The sequence below is a fragment of the Ascaphus truei genome, chromosome 6 (assembly GCF_040206685.1).
Source record: "Ascaphus truei isolate aAscTru1 chromosome 6, aAscTru1.hap1, whole genome shotgun sequence".
In the NCBI taxonomy this organism is placed as follows: domain Eukaryota; kingdom Metazoa; phylum Chordata; class Amphibia; order Anura; family Ascaphidae; genus Ascaphus; species Ascaphus truei.
In genome coordinates this window covers 114090897-114109674 of record NC_134488.1, presented here as the reverse complement: position 1 = coordinate 114109674, position 18778 = coordinate 114090897, and the positions used below count along the sequence as shown (strand labels likewise).

Genomic DNA, 18778 nt, shown 5'->3' with positions numbered 1-18778 from the left:
ACCAACAGGACTTCATACCTACACCTCCCTAAGTTTGAGCGTACATTCCCTTAACTCAGCGGTGCGAAAACTCCCTGCGGCCGCGCCCCCCTTACCTGCTGCCTCCTCCCGCGGTGTCATATCTCCATGGTAACGGGCGTCATTTGACGCCGCGTTGCCATGGAGACGCGTGGACAAGAAGCCGGTACGTAAATTTACAGAGGCCACGCGCTCTTAGTGCGGCGCCACTGTAACCGCTGCGCGGCCCGCGCCCAGTTTGCGCAACGCTGCCTTAACCGTTATTTCAACTCCAGGATGCTATGATAGTCCTTCTCGTCAAGCAAGTTTATATGTTACAATTAGTTTACAGACTGTTACTTTGTACTTTTGATTTGGAAGCACTGAAAAACTGAACTTTGTTTCTTTTTCCACCACGAAACTCAATACATGCATGTTCTCTAGGTCTGCGGTGCGCAAACTGGGGGGCGCGGGATTATCTGCGGGGGGCACGGGGTTTACAGAGGCCCCGCGCGCTTCCCGAAGGCACTTCAATTAAGAACTGGGGAAGCGGCGAAGGCCTCTGTAATCCTTACTTACCGTGGTTCAGCCGGCATCTGGAGATGTGTCGCCATGTCAACGCAACGTCAAATGACGTTGCGTTGCTATGGCAACGTGGCGTCGTGATGCCAGGAACCATGGTAAGGAGGAGGGCGCGCGGAGAGCAGGACAGCCGACAGGGGGGCGCAGGGGAATTTTTTTTCGCTCCCCTGCTCTAGGTCACATTGGAGATGGTGCGCACGGGATATCTGCATGTATAATAAACACACGCATTTTAGGTCCTTATTTATGAAGCTCCAAAGCAACCGATGGCATCTTCAGGAGTAAAGCTCCTGGTGCACTCGTTCCTTATGTTTGTATAACCGAACGCTTGAGGGGAGAGAGAAAATACCGTATTGGCCCGAATATAGTGCTATGTTTTTTTCCTAAAAATGTCCTTCCGAAAACCGGACTCGTATTATATGCGCAGCCTAACACCTTTTATTTTTCATGTAGAACACCTTCAAAACGTTAGGACTGTACTATGTGTGAGGCCGTACTATATTTGGGTCAATACGGTACATCAATGCTGAGACAGCCAATGAGGTTGTTAAAGAGCTTCAAATAGAATAACAGCTCAGTACTGGCCCATATCCAATGAACTTATGTTCTGAATGAACATTAGTGACCAAAATGTTGGTGCAATACATTTAATTCAATGATATTCTGCGCGCTGCTCTTTTCTTTACGGTTTCACGTTTACGGAATTAACCCTCCGTGGCGAGTTATGAAATCGACATGCCGTTTTCAGCTCCTTCGTCCTCCGTTGAGCATGGTTATTTGAGAATGACAATACATTTGCACACAATTGTGAAGCTGGCAAATACACAACACTAGATTATCAACACAGACAACTCCCATGTATTTCCAGTTACTGTACACATTCATTCAACTGGCTAATAATAATATTATTGAACTACTTGTAAATCTTGACCAATGAGGTCAAGATTTACAAGTGTTTTTTTTTAAGGGTTTGTAAAACCCCTTGTAGCATTGTTAAGGGTCCTTAACTGTCCAACTTGCTCTATGGTACTTGTTAAAGCACCAGTCTATGTTGCTCGATGTTTTCTTTGGGGTGGAAGAGGAGGTGTCTTATTTAACTGAACCAGGGGGTTCCTCATAGTGTTCGGCAGACCTCAGTTTCACGAGTTACAACTAGTTTTTTTCCATCGTTGGACTGGTCACAATATGTCCACAGGCTCAGGCAGCCAATAGAAAGATACAATGTCATCGAGAGTTTGCCACCAGAGGGGACTGGCAACATATTGCAAAGCAATGCACTGCCAGCCCATCTGTCAGCGCAGGGGTTATGTAACCCAATCCTGCAGCGCCGCATCTGTACATGATACATATAAAGCACTAGCTGAGAGACCCGGCGTTGCCCGGGATGTAATTTTGGGGGGGGCGGATGACAGGGTTGGGCTTCCCCCGGGTGACTGGGTGACTGACTGAATGGGTGGGTGACTGGGTGACTGACTGAATGGGTGGGTGACTGAATGGGTGGGTGACTGGGTGACTGACTGAATGGGTGGGTGAGTGGGTGGGTGACTGAGTGGGTGGGTGACTGAGTGGGTGGGTGACTGAGTGAGTGGGTGACTGAGTGTGTGGGTGGGTGACTGAGTGAGTGGGTGGGTGACTGAGTGAGTGGGTGGGTGACTGAGTGAAAGTGGGTGACTGGTTGAAAGTGACTGGGTGACTGGGTGAAAGTGACTGGGTGACTGTGTGGGTGGGTGTGTGGGTGGGTGACTGAGTGAGTGGGTGGGTGACTGAGTGAGTGGGTGGGTGACTAAGTGAGTGGGTGGGTGACTAAGTGAGTGGGTGGGTGACTGAGTGAGTGGGTGGGTGGGTGACTGAGTGGGTGGGTGACTGAGTAAGTGGGTTTGACTGAGTGGGTGGGTGACTGAGTGGGTGGGTGAGTGGGTGACTGGGTGAAAGTGACTGGATGACTGGGTGGGTGTGTGGGTGACTGGGTGGGTGTGTGGGAGACGGTGGGTGACTTACCTTGACCCCGTGGCATCTGGCTGGGGCAGGAGGTGAGTTTGGGAAGCTGGCGGGGGGGTGGCAAGAGTGGCAGGAGGCCCGCGCTGCGCTTACCCTCCGTCTGGGAGCCGGCGCACGTGAGGGGGAGTGCAGGAGGCCCGGGCCGCGCCGCGCTTCCCCTCGGTTCCTCGTTGTGAGCGAGGGGGGAAGAGCCTGCAGTTTGCTGCTGAGCAGGAGGGCCGCGCTTACACTCTCCGGGAGCCGGCACACGTGAGGGGGAGTGCAGGAGGCCCGGGCCGCGCTTTTCCTCGTTGTGAGCGAGGGAGAGGAGCCTGGAGTTTGCTGCTGAGCAGGAGGGCCGCGCATCCCCTCTCCGGGAGCGGCGCACGGTGAGGGTGATGGTGCGGCTGGGGATGTTGCGGAGCGTGGGGATTTGGGTGAGGTGGGGAGGGGGGGGGGAGTGAGGGGCACCGGGAGAGGAGGGGCACCGGGAGAGGAGGGGAGGGGGGTGTGGAAGGTGAGCTGCGGTCCAACTGACGGGGGAGAGTGAGGCCAAGCAACAGAGTGTGTGTGTGTGTGTGTGTGTGTGTGTGTGTGTGTGTGTGTGTGTGTGTGTGTGTGTGTGTGTGTGTGTGTGTCGTCACTCCGCCTCAGGCCAATGAGAGGTGTGGGGGCGGGCAGCCCAAGGGACCAATGAGATTTCCCCTAGGGACACAGGAAGATGCAGACAGGCATACAGTGCTTTCACAAATATATACTGTAATAAGATACAGAAGATCCAGGCTGTCATTATAGATCACACACAAGTCCTAACATTTTCCTCAGGTCTTGCTACGTTCATGACCCTCCTCTAAACCCAACAGTTAGCACCACCCTAGGCAGCTGTAGAAAAGTCACCCATAAGAGTTCAGGTGGGGCCAACTGGGAGCCCTGAGGATTCACACAGAGGAAATGGATGAAGATACTGGCAGTTCATGTACCCAATCTGCCATCACCATGTATGTTTACTCATCTAGTTACTGAAAGATGTGAATACCACACACAGAGATGTATAATGTTTGCAGGGTTTGGTGAAGAACATACAGCAACCATTGTCCCTTATCTCCTTACAAGGAAGCAGGTCATTTTTACTTAACCCTGCTACTACAACAGACCTGCAAAACATCCGTCTGCAACTCGCCAAGAGCCCAGCAAAGCATTAATTACTCTCACTGTTCTAAAGCCAGAAACTGCAGAGCATCCACTCGTCTACCCTTCATTAAGAATGATCTGTACATCTTTCCTTTACTACCAATACACTCCCAGGAACATCTCCTTAACCAGTGTCCTCAACTCCTCTACTATCAAAGATCTGATGACCATCCCATTTAAATTCACTAACAGATCCGTAACAGATTTCCATCATTCCTCCAATATCAGATGCCTACAGGACATCTTTCCCTTAACCCCTTTACTACGAGATCACAACACAGCATCCCAGCTTAACCCTTCCATTACCAGAGTGACCAGTGCGTAATCTTTCCCTTCTTTAATGTCTTGAAGAACGTTGCAACCTTTTTGCATTCCCTCTTAGCTCTTCCATCACAGCCCAAATGCATAGTACAATAAAATATAAGTTACAGTTGTGTTCAACACTATTTTCTCAACAGCCAGGTGATAAAAATACACGGCAGTTGTCACCCCTTTGAGCTTTGCAAGCCTTCTACCTGCAAAGGGCTTGAGATGCCTCCTGACTTCGACTATTTAACGGTCAACATGAAACATTAAGCTCCACAGTGTTAGGCACTGCACAGCAAGTCCATGATAGGGCTAAGGAGTACATACAGTATCTGCAACCTTTAGAAAGGCTACAGTCCCACTTAGAAATAGTTGATACTTATAGTAGATTATCAATAAAGCAAAAGCACTCCGTGCCATTGTGGGAGACAAGATGGCGGGCTTGATGGACCATATGGTCTGACACATTATTGGCAGCTCTTTTTTCTAAAAGCACTCTCCATGTAACACCACTTCTACACATTTGTTTCCTAATTTCAGTCATGTTAAAATTATGTTTATGAATTAAGCCCCAAAGGTTTACAAGCTGCTAGCGGACTGAGAAAACCCCAGGTTTTGGCTCTGCTGAAAGAATACTTCCTAAGCTGTTTGGTTAAGTCGTAAATCAGAAATTCATTAACAAGATCATGTAAGGAAGGCTAACAACTGGAACGCAATCGGACCCTATGTCAGGAAAAACATATTGAGCTTTTCATTAACCCTTCACTGCTACACAAATAAACATCTTCACTGCCCATTAAGGTCTAGACCAACTCCAGTCCTCAAGGGCCACCAACAGGTCAAGTGTTCAGGATATCCATGCTTCAGCACAGTTGGCTCAATCACTGTGCTGAAGCAGGGATATCCTTAACACCTGACCTGTTGCGGGCCCTTGAGAACTGGAGTTACCCACCCCTGGTTTAGATATATTAAACAGTGCAAAGCTTTAGTGCAGATTGAATTGAATAGCACAACCCTCTGACCATGTATTTGTTTTATTTAACCTGCTTTTATTTATTTTTAACAAGAATAGAAACCTGCTCCAGAGACCACCTGACACCTACCGGAGAAAGTAGTGTGTTTCAGTCCCCTTCAGGGGAAACAAAATGGCGTTTGTAACCCCTCCCCGTAAATTGTTCCTTTAAAAGTGTGCAAAACAGTTTAGTACATTTGAGGACAGCTGGTTTTCTCCTGAGAAAGGTGACTCCTTCCTTGCTAGAAAATGCAGAATTTTAAGGAATCCCGCAGAGTATACATGCTTTGGTCCTTACTCAATATGCAGTGAAGCCACTTCCCTGTGCTTGAGGACGTTTTAGATTTATTCATTTTAATGGAGCTGAACTCTTCCCTAGCACTGGGAAAATACTTCAGCTTTACAGCATAATGAAAAGGAAACCTTTGTTTAGAGCCTCTGTCCTGTCGACCACAACTTCTTAACCCCTTTTGTGCTATGATTTACTAAGGAAAAAGCCTTTGGATTTTACCTAGATTTCTATATATTTAAGAGCAGAAAACAGGAATATTTGAGAGGTATTACATAGATCATATTGAAATCCTTCAATGACAGGGAGGACCAACTTCAATACTGTACACCCGAATGTCAACCATCCCTATGAATTGATTCAGAGAAGTTTTGTAACTCTACATGGTCGTAGATCAATGGTTTTCAACCTTTTTGTTGGTTAAGGAACACTATAATTATACTGTACTGTAAAATTCTGAGGAACCCCCAACCCTCTCTAATAGCGTGTCTGAGATCAGAAGCATTGCAAATTCTTCTGTATTTGGTACAATTTTCAATTGACCTGAATACTGTATTGCAGGGAACCCATTAGGGATGCCCGGGGAACCCAATGTTTCCTAGGAACTGCAGTTCATAAATAGAGAAGGAGTGGCTCAGTGAGTAAAGACACTTACTCTGGCACTGAGTTTGAAGCAGGGGAACCTGCTCCTTGTGACCTTGGGCAAGTCACTTTATCTACCTGTGCCTCAGGCACCAAAAACATAGATTGTAAGCTCCACGGGGCAGGGACTAGTGCCTGCAAAATGTCTCCGTAAAGCGCTACGTAAAACTAGCAGCGCTATACAAAAACATGCTATTATTATTATAAATATCAATCTGTGGAGATCAAAATATGTTGTAACATTCTTCACTAGTAGTTGCAGATCATGACCTCCATGGCATCAGTCGCAAGGAACGTACAATAGTGCTCCTTGTAAGAGTGTTTCAGGTTTATTGTATTTTCTATGGACCTTGCTATGTGAAACAGTCATTTCCAAAGGTGAATAAGTACATTGATAGGGTTAAAATGAGGAAGAGCTTTGAAGAGGATTCTTTCCTAGCTACAGGGTAAAACTATTATGAGACAAACCCATGTATAATAACCACCGCCCCTGTCTCCCACTGCTCTGGAATCTGCACAGCTGAACAACGGAAAAACTTCGGAGAAATGGGTAGGCAAGGGGCACGGTTTAGTTTTTAAGAACAAGTCAGGACAGGTGAGTGGAGGAGGGGGGTTCGGTAGACAGCAGAAGGCTTCTGTCACTCACAAGCAATATCCACGCATCTCTTCCCTGGTTCATAACCCATTACACGGTTTTCCGCAAAATGGGTAATCATGGGGTAGCCAACTCCAGTCCTCAAGGGCTACCAACAGGTCAGGTTTTCAGGATATCTCTGCTTCAGCACAGGTCACTGAGCCACCTGTGCCGAAGCAGGGACATTCTGAAAACCTGACCTGTTGGTAGCTCTTGAGGACTGGAGTTGGCCACCCCTGGGTTAACCACGTCCTCACCATGAACCCCTTAGGCAGTGTTATGCTCATCATGAACCACCACTGTCAGGATTGAACGGCTCACACAAGTAGCATTTGCCTGAAAATGACATGTTAGCGGTCATTTTAATTTCAAGGTGTAAAGTCTCTTGGAGGTGCTGGCACGGGCAATGATTAGGTCTGACTTCAAGAAAGTTACTCTCTCCCCACATGAATGAGACTCGATAGAAATTGAGGGTTCACGAGTTTGAAGTGAATGGTTAAAAAAAAAAACAATGCACTGCTGCTGGCTCTCATTTACCCCAAAAACGGATTTAATCTGATATAAGAATCGATGTACAGGCGGATAAACGCCTGTATAGACACAATCTACCCAGCATGAATGGGTTAAGCTGCAAGCCTCAGGGTATACTTATACAGGTACACCAAGTATTGTGGTTCTGCATGGAATAGGCATGCAAGGTATTGATGAGACCTGTATAAGAAGCACTGCTCAACAGGACTTGTGCCCTGCCGTCTCCCCTTGCCACCACTGGGACAAACCCATAAGAGGATAGTCATGGAGACCCCGTTGTTCAACAATGAAGGGGTTAACCCTTTCATCTTGTCTCTAGCAGCATTCAAATTAAAAAAAAAAGGGAGCAGAGACACCTAGTCTGACACTTTCCTATGAGTACCTGTAATCTGATCACTGATACTTAGACACAGTCAAGTTAAGGAACCATAAAATGTTAAACGGCGGGGTTCCCCCCCCCCCCCCTCCTCCCTTGCTCCCCCTCCTCCCTTGCTCCCCCTCCCTTCCCGGCTTCCTTTGTCCCACATCTGAGTCCAACAGGACATTACTTCAAGTGCCAGGAATAAAGCTGAGCAACCAGGGACAAAACAAGGAAGCGGAGCTAATCTGAAGGAAAAGACCTTACAGCCAAGGACAAGAATCCTGCATCTTATCATCTGAAACAACATGGGGAGGAGGGCGAAACCTCTCCTAGCCACACTGCGACTGCGCCATTGAGGAAAGCTCATAGCGCCAAAGCATGGTGAATCTGAAGATCTGGGCTGATGGACAGGCTACTGCCTGGAATGCAATATCTAGGAGCGGGATATTGGGCTGACAGCAGCAGTGCATCTGGGCAGGATTATCTACTAGTTATGAGCGGTGCTTCAGAGTATGAATCAGTTGCACTGGTAAAGTCTGTGTGTTAAATTACCATCATTTGAATAACCAGCGAGGCTGCTAAGCCGAAAACATGGTGCAAGCGTCATTACTGTGGTATAAAGTAGAGCTGGGCACTGGGGTTGTGGTGCTAAATAATGTCTGGGGTACGGTTCTTAAAATCTTAAGGGATTTGGTTTTTGGTGGGGTCTGGATTACATAGACCCAGTTTTGCCCATCGCTAGTATCAATGGGTGCTGGAAGGCTCAAGAAAGAAAGGTAGTGAGGAGCATATTAAACAGGGTGTAGCAGAAAACACTGCTGAGGCACGTTCTATAGTGCCGGGCGTGCGCTACGCCGTGCGCGCGGCCGGAATTTTAGTTGGCCGACGTAAGTCAGCCCTTCTACACAATAGCCGCGTGCGCGCACGGCAGGTAGAGGGGAGCCGACAGACAGCGGCGAAGATGAAGAGAATAATCTTTTCGCGCCACTGACTGCGCTCAAATGTATGTGTGTGTATGTATGTATGTATGTGTGCGTGCGTGCGTGTGTGTGTGTGTGTGTGTGTGTGTGTGTGTGTGTGTGTGTGTGTGTGTGTGTGTGTGTGTCAAGGATTGCAAAACAAAAAATATATATTTATGAAACTTTTTTTTTTCTTGTCCTTAATTAGGACTTCCTTTCACTCACACAACCCATGCACTCACACATACACACACACACATATACATTACCTGCAGCTCCCGGCTCTATACACAGGAAAAGCATGCGGCACGTGCACACGCGTATATAACAGCCCTGAGTAGAACTGAGGTCTTATCCTATTCCAGCAGAATGGAAACCACTTCTGGTCTCTCAGCAGGATGCATGTATGTACATTTGTATTTGTAGAATGCCATCCATGTGCATAGCGCTTTACAGCAGTAATACACGTGGCTGAATATTAGGACACATACATGATAGGAATAAGCGCTTCACACATAAAAGTAGAACTCAGCAAAAGGAGTCCCTGCCCATAAGCGCTTACACCCCCAAATCAAACGTCTTATTTCAACACAATATTGATGTTGGAAAGCAGCATCTTAGAAGCATCATCTAGCAAGATGCAATACGCATAAAAGAAGGTTTCCCACTTCAGCATCTTTATTGCAGTTTATTGCGGGGTGACTTAATGCACTCATCAACGCTACGCTAACATAAATTTAAAAAAAGACACCACACAGTAGTCAATAAGGTGGGATGCAAAAAGTCCCTCAAAACAACAGTTGCCAGGTGTCGCTTTTTCACTGTAGGCCTAACATTTTGCTTCTGCAATAAGGTGCTGATCAATAAATGCCTTCGTTTAAAAATGGTTTCTAATTGAACGTCCCCTTTGTTGATTGCCAAATGACCCCATAGGCCTTCAAGAGTTAGTGTCCTTATATTGTAAAAAAGAAACCCACGGAGAAACATCAAAAAAGGTGTTTAAATATCAAACTAGAAATGTCAAAAATGTGCGTGTACAGTTCAAGTTCATTCAGTTCAAGCCTGGGACGGGACAAGGAAGTTTGCAGAATATTTCTCCTTTGTCAAGTGCATGAGCACTAGCCACTACAGACCCCAACACACTGCTCCTTTATCGTGGGCATACACAAGCCTTTGTTTCACCACCCTTCAGTGCTACAAAGGTCTGCAGAGCATTGCTCTCGTGCCCCCTACCCATAAAATAAATTAAAAAAAGAATCTCGAGCTGAAATATTCAGCAGTTCTTCCATTTCTCAATGTCCCTTTTACATAGTTATGAGCACGTAACGGAGGTGCCGTATTTGGCAGGTGTTTGTAGAGGCAGAGTTTAACAGATGGAGCCCCAATGAGAACCGATATCCTGGTGCTTAATCAACATTAAAAAAAAAAAGAAAGCTCTCCTTGTGTTTGCTGCCAATTACAGCAGATCCTTTCATGTGCTCTTTGCTCAATTTACTAGTCAAATAGAGATTTCACGCTCCTTAGCTATGTCTGGATGGGGGCGGCAGGGAGGGTTAACCCATCTAAGAGAGTAAGATGTGATCTGAAATCCCCCTCCCCCTCCTAGCCACATGGCTGAGAACTAGTGATGTTACAGTAAAATAAATAGTTTCTAATAAATGTATCGGAAGAAAAACGAACCTTATAACAGGATTCCAGGCCAAGATTTATGAATACAATGTGGTGGGTCTTTAGCATCTGTAAATATGACAGTAAACCAAACTATCACGTGTGAGCACATTCACATTCACGCGCTGAGCCCCGGCATCCTCAATGAGGATGTCTTTAGAGGGGGCTCACGCGAGCGTCCGCAGGCGTGTTGAGTTGGATTTTTCAGCCGACAGCCAATGCTGTTTTTCAGCGCGCTGTCGGCTAAAAACATCCAATCAGCGCCAAGCAGCGTCATCGTCACGGCGCCGTGACGTTTACGTCAGTGCGTTGCGGGCTATTGGCCCAGCGACGTCACTGCCCCGCCTCCCCCCACCTCCCGATCGCGCCGCTGGCTCGTCTGCATGTGCATGAAATCGCACAGGCTTCAGCAGGCCTCAGCGTCAGCGCTGTTCAGCACTGCTCCCCCCTCTATGGACGCAGCCTAAGCCGTCGCTCCGTCGCGTCGCGCTTGCTATACGCAGCAATGCATTTGTTTCGATGCGACGTCACGGCGCTGTCGCCGGCACTACAAGCGCAGCCTTAGGCCGAGCTCACTCTGCCTACCTCACAACGCGGCAAGCGCGCGTCCGCGTTTGCGTGCCTGTCTGCTGGGCAATGTGTGCTCAACCCCAGCAGACTGAATGACGCGACTTGGAGGCGGGACTACCATATTCTCGTTCATGAAAAAAACAAACATAGTGTGTGTGTAATTTAATTGGCTGGCGAAATACACGTGACGCGGCCGTGGCTTGAAATTACAACTTGAGTTGTCTCCCTCAAGTGCAGCGGAGTCAACGCTGTACGTCGCCGCCAGGAGTCGTTTCTAGTTTGAAAACTCCCACACACAAACATCAAAGAGTGCCGAACGTGCGCGCACGCACACTTCGCGTAGCAGGCACAGTGAGCGGGGCCTTACAAACACGCTCTGCTACATAAATTAGTGTTACACATAACAAGATGGAGTAGAGCAGGGTTGGACAACTCCAGTCGCCAAGGGCCACCAACAGGTCAGGTTTTCAGGATATCCCTGCTTCAGCACAGGTGCCTCAATCAGTGGCTCAGTCTTCACTTTGCCACTGATTAAGCCACCTGTGCTGAAGCAGAGATATCCTGAAAACCTGACCTGTTGGTGGCACTTGAGGACTGGAGTTGCCCACCCCTGGAATAGAGTGAGGACTTAACACAGGGTTATGACATCACAGGTACTGTACCTCTCTAACCACACCATACAAGGTCTTTAGGACATTTCCACACCCCAAAATCAGTAGATCCAGTAAAAATGGAGATCTGTGATCTTAATGTGCTTTTGTGTGAACCGATAACCAATAAAAGCTCAGAACTCTAGAACATTGCAGGAAACAAGATAGGAAGCGTAATAAGCCCCATCGTTAGATAGAAATGTACACAGTGTTCCCTGGGGTATATACAGGGAACAGTGCGTATGTGACTGTCCAAAATCTTTGTAAGCTGGAACGCCAGGACGTGAGCTGGTCTGCCCATGAACACTGGGATGTTGGCTAAACTACTGATATGGGGCTTTTATTAAGATATACGAGTCCTTATAATTCTAACGTAATTCTGAAACAATCATGTCTTTCATTGAAAAATGTGAGCTCGCTGCATAGGTTTTTTGAAGAAATATACACTAACCGCTTGTCAAAAGCCCCTTCATTTAGAGAAATATGCAAGTAACCATGTCTGCAATGTCTAGTTCTTCTTCATGCATTTGTCCCACAACCCTCTACACAGTGTCAAGCCCACAAAGCAAAAATGTCCATCACACAGGGTATTCCCGAGGTGCATGGGGCAGACCCGGCAGTAGAAAAGAAGAATTAGGAAGTTGGCATTGTAAAGTTACACTCGGCATCTCTTTATACTCCGGACTTTCATTGAATAGGGAGAAAAGTACCAGCACAATGCATCTTCAAGCAGCCAAACCTCCTCCATTTCAGCAGGATATAAAGATGCCACTCCAGGGCCGGAGATTAAAGACAAAGTAATCTGGCTTACTTCCCAAATGTATGAAGAAATAGTTGGGCTTCACATGTTAAGAAGCAGCGCATGCAAATTAAAACCTCATGACTTTTTATAAAACAGTAATAAAAAGTCCATTGTTAACAGCGGCTTATATTATTCATCAAAGTAAGAAAATTCACACCCTGCCCTGCACATGTTGTCTTGAATAATACTGTGTTTCTTTATCAATGGGAAGCATTATTAGAAAGCAGTGTTATCAGGAACCATCATCAGAAGAAAAAAAAAAGACCTTTTATTTATTTGAAATTAGAAGATGGGGGGGAGGGAGTTACCTTAGTACACAAAAAGAAAAACAGTATTATTCCTGCACTGGAGGTGTTACTCCCACTTGTGTCCCACCGTGTGACCACAGTATTATTATGTGCCATTCTACCAGTGTCCTGCAGTTCCTCTTTTCCAGTTAACGCAACATTAAATGTTTCATTCTCGCTTGAAAATGGACAGACTGCAACACGGAGCACTATCGATTATGAACCCACCTCCAATGCTAAAAGCTTATTATACTGTTAAAAACACCATCATGCAATTAACTTGATCACTAAGTCACCTTCAACACGTCACCGCCCGCCGTCGGTTCCTTTGGCAATGAGGGCATGCACCAGTGTTAGTATCCTGCCACACAAGGTACAGGTACTGTACGTGTACCTAATGCCCTAGCAGAACAATGCACTGCAAGGAAAAGGTAAACGCTTCTATTAGAACACTGTAAAAACAATATAACGGCTCTCCAGTAATGCTGACAAGTGCTGGCCTCCAGTAATGCTGACAAGTGCTGGCCTCCAGTAATGCTGACAAGTGCTGGCCTCCAGTAATTGACGAATGTCCACCAACTGCTTCCAAACATCAGCAGCAAAGTGGATGCTATTGGAGGGGTCTCTTCAGTACTCACTGCTGCTAGAGGGCAGTCAGTACAGGAGCTTCCTAAAGAACATGGCACACCGGGCAAAGGTTTTCTTTGCTGCTTCTACTTTGTGGCGGTCTAGAAGTGTTTACTAATACAGGCAGTCCTCGGTTATCCGACACAATGCGTTACTCAAAATGGCGTTGTAAAGTGAAACGTTGTAAAGCGAAACACGTTTTCCCATCGGAACACTGTTTAAATGAAAGGTTCCGTTCCTGAAGGCATTTTTAACACTAAAATACACCAAATATTTTATGCAGACAATAAGAGATGCAGCACACACATAAATTATATAGTGTATATACTGTATTATATATATATTATAACATAATAAATAATATATTATATAGTATAATATAATATTATATAGTATAATATTATATATATATATATATACGCTCTTGCAACGTTGTTTATGTGAATGTGTATATAAATACACACATACACAACGTTGCAAAGCGTCGTAAGAGCGTTGGATAAGCCATTTTGGCGTTGTAAAAATGAATATAGGTATGCATTGCATAGCGTTGGATAAGCCATTCGTTGTAAAGCGAAGCGTTGTAAAACGAGGACGGCCTGTAGTTGGTTTAACAGTATTGTGCAGCATATCCATTTTGAAGGAGGGTGGCGATATACTGTAGCAGTGGTGCTCAACGCAAGACCCCCAACAGGTCGGGTTTTAAGGATATCCCAGCTTCAGCACAGGTGGCTCAATCAGTGGCTGACCCACCTGTGCTGAAGCTGGGGTATCCTGAAAAACCGGCCCGGTTGGGGTGGGTCTTGAGCAGCACTGGACTATTAGGATGGTTTCTTTAAATATAATCCGCGTTTGGCTCTTGTATGAAAGCAGCAGAGAGGCAGTTTATATGTTCTCCAGAATATACTGCCCTGGAATTCACAGCCTGCTATATTTACGCTCCTGTGTTATTCTGAGGCTGGAATATTTCACCAAGCTGCTCAGCTTTTCAATGTGTGCGGTGGAAAGACGAGGCTCAGCCAGGACAAAACGATACAGAATCACTCGTAGTATGGTCCCTTGGAAAATCCAAATGTATCCCCTGCAAAACCCTCCCAAGAATCAAAGCCAAACAAGGCGCACAACATCTTATATATATTAGATATTAAATCAATATCCAACAGAAGTGTTAGGCAAGGTAACACCCACAGAAAATTGACATTTTGATTGTAAACTCTTCTGAATAACTTGGTTTTATTCCTATATTGCAAAGTGCACTGTAAATGCCTACACAAGAATCAGTAAATGAAGCAGGATTGTGAGCTCTTCAGTGTATTGATTCCTCACTCCCACAGAATGAAGCACTTACCCTATATCAACAGTGTGTGTGTGTGTCTGAACTTGCACAGTCTGCTTCCATGAGGTGCAAAGCGCTGGGTACACAGACACAAGAATTCAATTCTCCGTGATTAGGTTACGGGCCTGCCTATCTTTTGTACTGTACATGTATTTAGCACATATGATTATAGAAGTAGGCTTTATTTATTCAGGTTGTTATTTGATCACCCTGGAACTTCTTCGTAGAAACTTACCCAGAATCCCTGGCTGCAGCGGAAGCATTGCATGCTAAACGATAATGGGGAAAGACAGGTTTGCACACCTGTCTGAGACATGCAAATGTACAAGTGGTATTTTTATTTACTGCACACTGTACTGTGGCGGTTTTTATCACTTTGTGTACCCACCATAACTTTTTTAATGTCTGTTCATAGAAACTGTAATACTGACCACCATATATTCATTGTGTAGGTAGAAGAGACAGTGTTTGCCAACTAAGGGCTTGACCCCGCTGCCTACTACAGCGTCCACGCACGCACGAGAGCCCTCCCCTCAACATCGCCGGGCCAGCTGCGAGGGGGGGCCGCAGTGCTGAGGCGCGAGCTGCTCCTGCTCTCAATAGAATTGAGAGCAGGACTCGCGTCGAGCGATACGGCACGCCCCCCGGCGGTTCAGCCAATGAGGGCGAACCTGCCGGGTGACGTCATGGCAGCGCCCCTGTCACTCCCCCGCCACGCCCCCCCCCCCCCCGGTCTCTCTTCCTGAAGCTCCCTGCAGACCAGGTAATTGGCTGCACGCGCCGCCAATCTCGCGGGCGCGCGTTGCAGCTGAGTTACCGGGGCCTTAGCCTTAGCCGCGCTTATAGTGCCGTTGATGGCGATGTCACCCGTCGCCACAGGCGAAAGTTATATTTCGCTGTGCGGCGGCGTCGTGGGTTTCCTGGCATTTGATTGGTTCAGGGGCTGTCACATGAGGCGACAGCCCTTGAAAAATCAAATATTGCCGGCTACCAGTTTTCGCGACGGTGACGTCGCTCCGTTGCATTGTCGCCGTCGCGCTTACGCACGCGGCAGCAACGTATTTATTTTTGGGCGATGTCGCCGGCACTATAAGCGCGGCCTTATAAGGGCCCTTACTATCATTTGGCATCTTGGCATCCTATTCAGTGTGTGTGTGTCTGTGTGTTTGTCTGTGTCTGTCCATCTGTCTGTGTGTGTGTGTGTGTCTGTGTCTCTGTGTGTCTCTGTGTGCCTCTGTGTGTCTGTGTGTGCGTGTGCGTGTGCGTGTGCGTGTGCGTGTGCGTGTGTGTGTGTGTGTGTGTCTCTGTGTTAGAATTAGAGAATACAAATATGTGTTATGACAGACTGGAACTGTGGGAGCCCTAAGCATTTGCTTGATTTGTTTTTGGCTGTATCCACCACAAAAGCTTTCACAAATAGAGACATATCTCAAAAGCTCACAAAACACATCACCTCCTTTTCTGTAATACTAATAACGCTACCAGAGCTCTGTACAACACACATATAAACCCCAACAAGAACCAGGGTCCTCAACAAAGTAAGATAAAGGATCCCGGTAAATTGTAAAAGACCTGAAGGCACCAGACTCCAAAAGACTGTTCATGGTCCCAAGGCTCAACAAAGTATCCGGCCGCTCCTCCTTCTCTTACCGTGCACCCCAAAACTGGAAAAACATACCATAGACTCTCACATCCACCCCAGTTTAAGTTCTTTCAAATCTAAGGCTGTCTCACATTTTAACCTGGTCTGTAACTGTTTCATTCGCCCATAATATATATTTTTTTTAACTGTGCATGCAATGTCTTGTATATAATGTATACACTGTTCATTTATGTAACTGTATTTGTAACCATGTATTATTTGTCCTAACTCTGTGCCCATGACATACTTGAAAACGAGAGGTAACTCTCAATGTATTACTTCCTGGTAAAATATTTTATAAATAAATAAATAAATAACTCCATGAATAGCTTGCACTTGCCGGGATAACATGTCACTTCTTCCAGTTGAACACTTTAGACTCCCCCAGCTATTTATAATGGGTAAGATCAGCACAGGGAATTCGGCAGACCAAGGAATAACAGTACAACAGGCCCTGTCTGTCAAAGGCTTAAAAATAAAAAGTAGGCTGTCCAGGTGACCGACCCGTTATCATACAGGCAGTGCACCAGGAACCAGGACAGTATGATGCAGCTCTTTCTGCTCCTTGGGATGAACAAAACTATTTTAGCATAAATTTCCCCTTAATCCATGAAAGTGTTTAAAACTGACATTAGTGGATCATCCCCCTACGAAATGGACCCTGTCCCATCCACATCAGTTATACATTGAGTGGGTGGCACAGCAATACCTACCATATAATGCATCAAGAAGTCTCTGTTGTTCTTGAGAACACCAAATAATGTTTCATTGTATCCCTGACACATTGAACATCTACTGAACAGCTCATTTAAACACCGCACAATAGTTCTTTGATTTATACATCTCTTAATAAAATGATTTCAAACCATTATTGCTCATTTTAAGAGAATTATCTGTGATAATCATCTTTTATTTATTTATTTATAAAAAAATTACCAGGAAGTAATACATTTTGGGTTACCTCTCGTTTTCAAGTATGTCCTGGACATAGTTAATATGACAAATAATACATGGTTATAAAGTCTGTCCCCAAAGTACCTGTACAGGGGGTGGGGGGGTAAAGACAAGTGTTTCGTGTCTTTGCTGGGTAGGTGTAGCAGTGCACCCAAATGTGTAAGACGGGTGCTGAGTAGTAAATGTTTCCATTGTCCCAGGAGGAGGATGGCTTGGTCCACAACCTCAACATCCATGAGAGAGGAAGGTATGGTATGTGCTCCTAAAGTGACTGCAGATACAGGACAAGGTATGTGTCCCTGAAGGGATTACAGAAAGAGGGTGGGGTACATGTTCCTAATGGCCCTGCAGAAAAAAAGGGCGAGCTATCTGTCCCTAACAGGGCTGCAGAAAGATGGTGAGCTGTGTGTCCCCAATAGGACTAAAGGAACAGGGGAGGTGTGTGTCCTTAATAAGGTTGGGAGAAGAGGGTTTGCTGTGTGTCCCTAATGGAAGAAGAGGGTTTGCTGTGTGTCCCTAATGGAAGAAGAGGGTTTGCTGTGTGTCCCTAATGGAAGAAGAGGGCTTGCTGTGTACCCCTAATTACCTTACTGAGACACAAAAGCAGAATTGTGTGAATTTAACGCCAAAGCAGAGTAAACTATATGTTCCTAATGTCACTACAGTAGGGCAAACCGTGTCCCAAAACATCCCAGTACTTAGCTATGTATTCTTGTTTCTAGTTAACACAGTAATTCATTCGCTCTCTAATGTCTTAGGAGCATTTAGGTAAGACATGCATTTATTTATACCCACACACACACTTACAGTAGATTGTACTAAGCACACAGTATGAAACGCTTCCTACATGCCCACACCCCAATGGTTCTGCAACGTTTCCCTGTGCTTCATTAATCCCCTGATTCTGTGTCTGCTCTGCTCTCACTCTCCATCTTTTAATGTAAAGAGGTGGATTACAGGAGGAGGGGGGGGGGGTGCCAGGGCCCCACACACTTTTAACCACAGTCTGCCTGGAGCCGGTAGGATATCGCTTCCCCCCCAAGCTGGTTTGATTTGCATTTCAAAAAGAATCATTTATCTACGAAACAAAATGGGGTTTAAACTTACATGGCAAATGTGAAGCAGTAAAAACAGCTGCAGGAGAAGTCCTGGCAGATCTCTCCAAAGTTTCCTCTGGCCCATCCTGTCTGTTCTCCAGAGCCCAGCTCAGTGCTGCTCGCTGGGGGAGAGGCGAAATCAAAGTCCCTTCTCAATCTCAGTTTGTCACTGTCAGGCTTGGTGATTGAAGGGACTTTCTATTTACATGCATGGATCCAAACGCCTCTCCCCACACAGCCAACATCCAGCTGGGTGAGCTGCAGGGGGGACCTTGCTATGTAAACTTTCTTCTTTGGCTAATTATGTGAGAGTTCCTCTCCTGATCTCAGACTTGTTCTTCACTCCCTGTAAGTTTCTGTCTTTCCAACTCCCTCCTGCTCCCAGGTTAGCACTGAGCAGACTGTGCTGAATTGTGCAGCTCAGAGTCACAAGAAATCCTGGACAGGAATTTGCAGGAAGGGAGGGGGGGGGGGGGGGAAGGGGAAGGGCAGAATGGGTGGTGTAGGGCTCCTGCTAACTAAATACTTTGAAGCAATTTTACCAGGGTCACATAGAGGAAATAAAACTGAGTTGTAACCTTTGTGACTCTCAGTTTGTTTTGCTGCATATCTTTATTCCACTTGAAACTTGTATAATATATTGGATTTCAAGTCATGAGAAGCA

General features: G+C 46.1%; 1 protein-coding gene across 10 annotated transcripts in view; it reads right to left on the bottom strand.

The window, feature by feature from the left end:
• The window catches only part of HSPG2 (heparan sulfate proteoglycan 2), a 191114-nt gene extending 172568 nt beyond the window's left edge, over window positions 1-18546 (bottom strand). For all 10 annotated transcript variants that reach the window (XM_075605833.1, XM_075605836.1, XM_075605834.1 and 7 more), the window contains exon 1: window positions 18125-18546. In XM_075605833.1, the coding sequence (XP_075461948.1) occupies window positions 18125-18199 (75 nt within the window). In that variant the 5' untranslated portion in view covers window positions 18200-18546. The remainder of the gene's footprint in view (window positions 1-18124) is intronic.
• Between the last annotated feature and the right edge of the window lie 232 nt (window positions 18547-18778).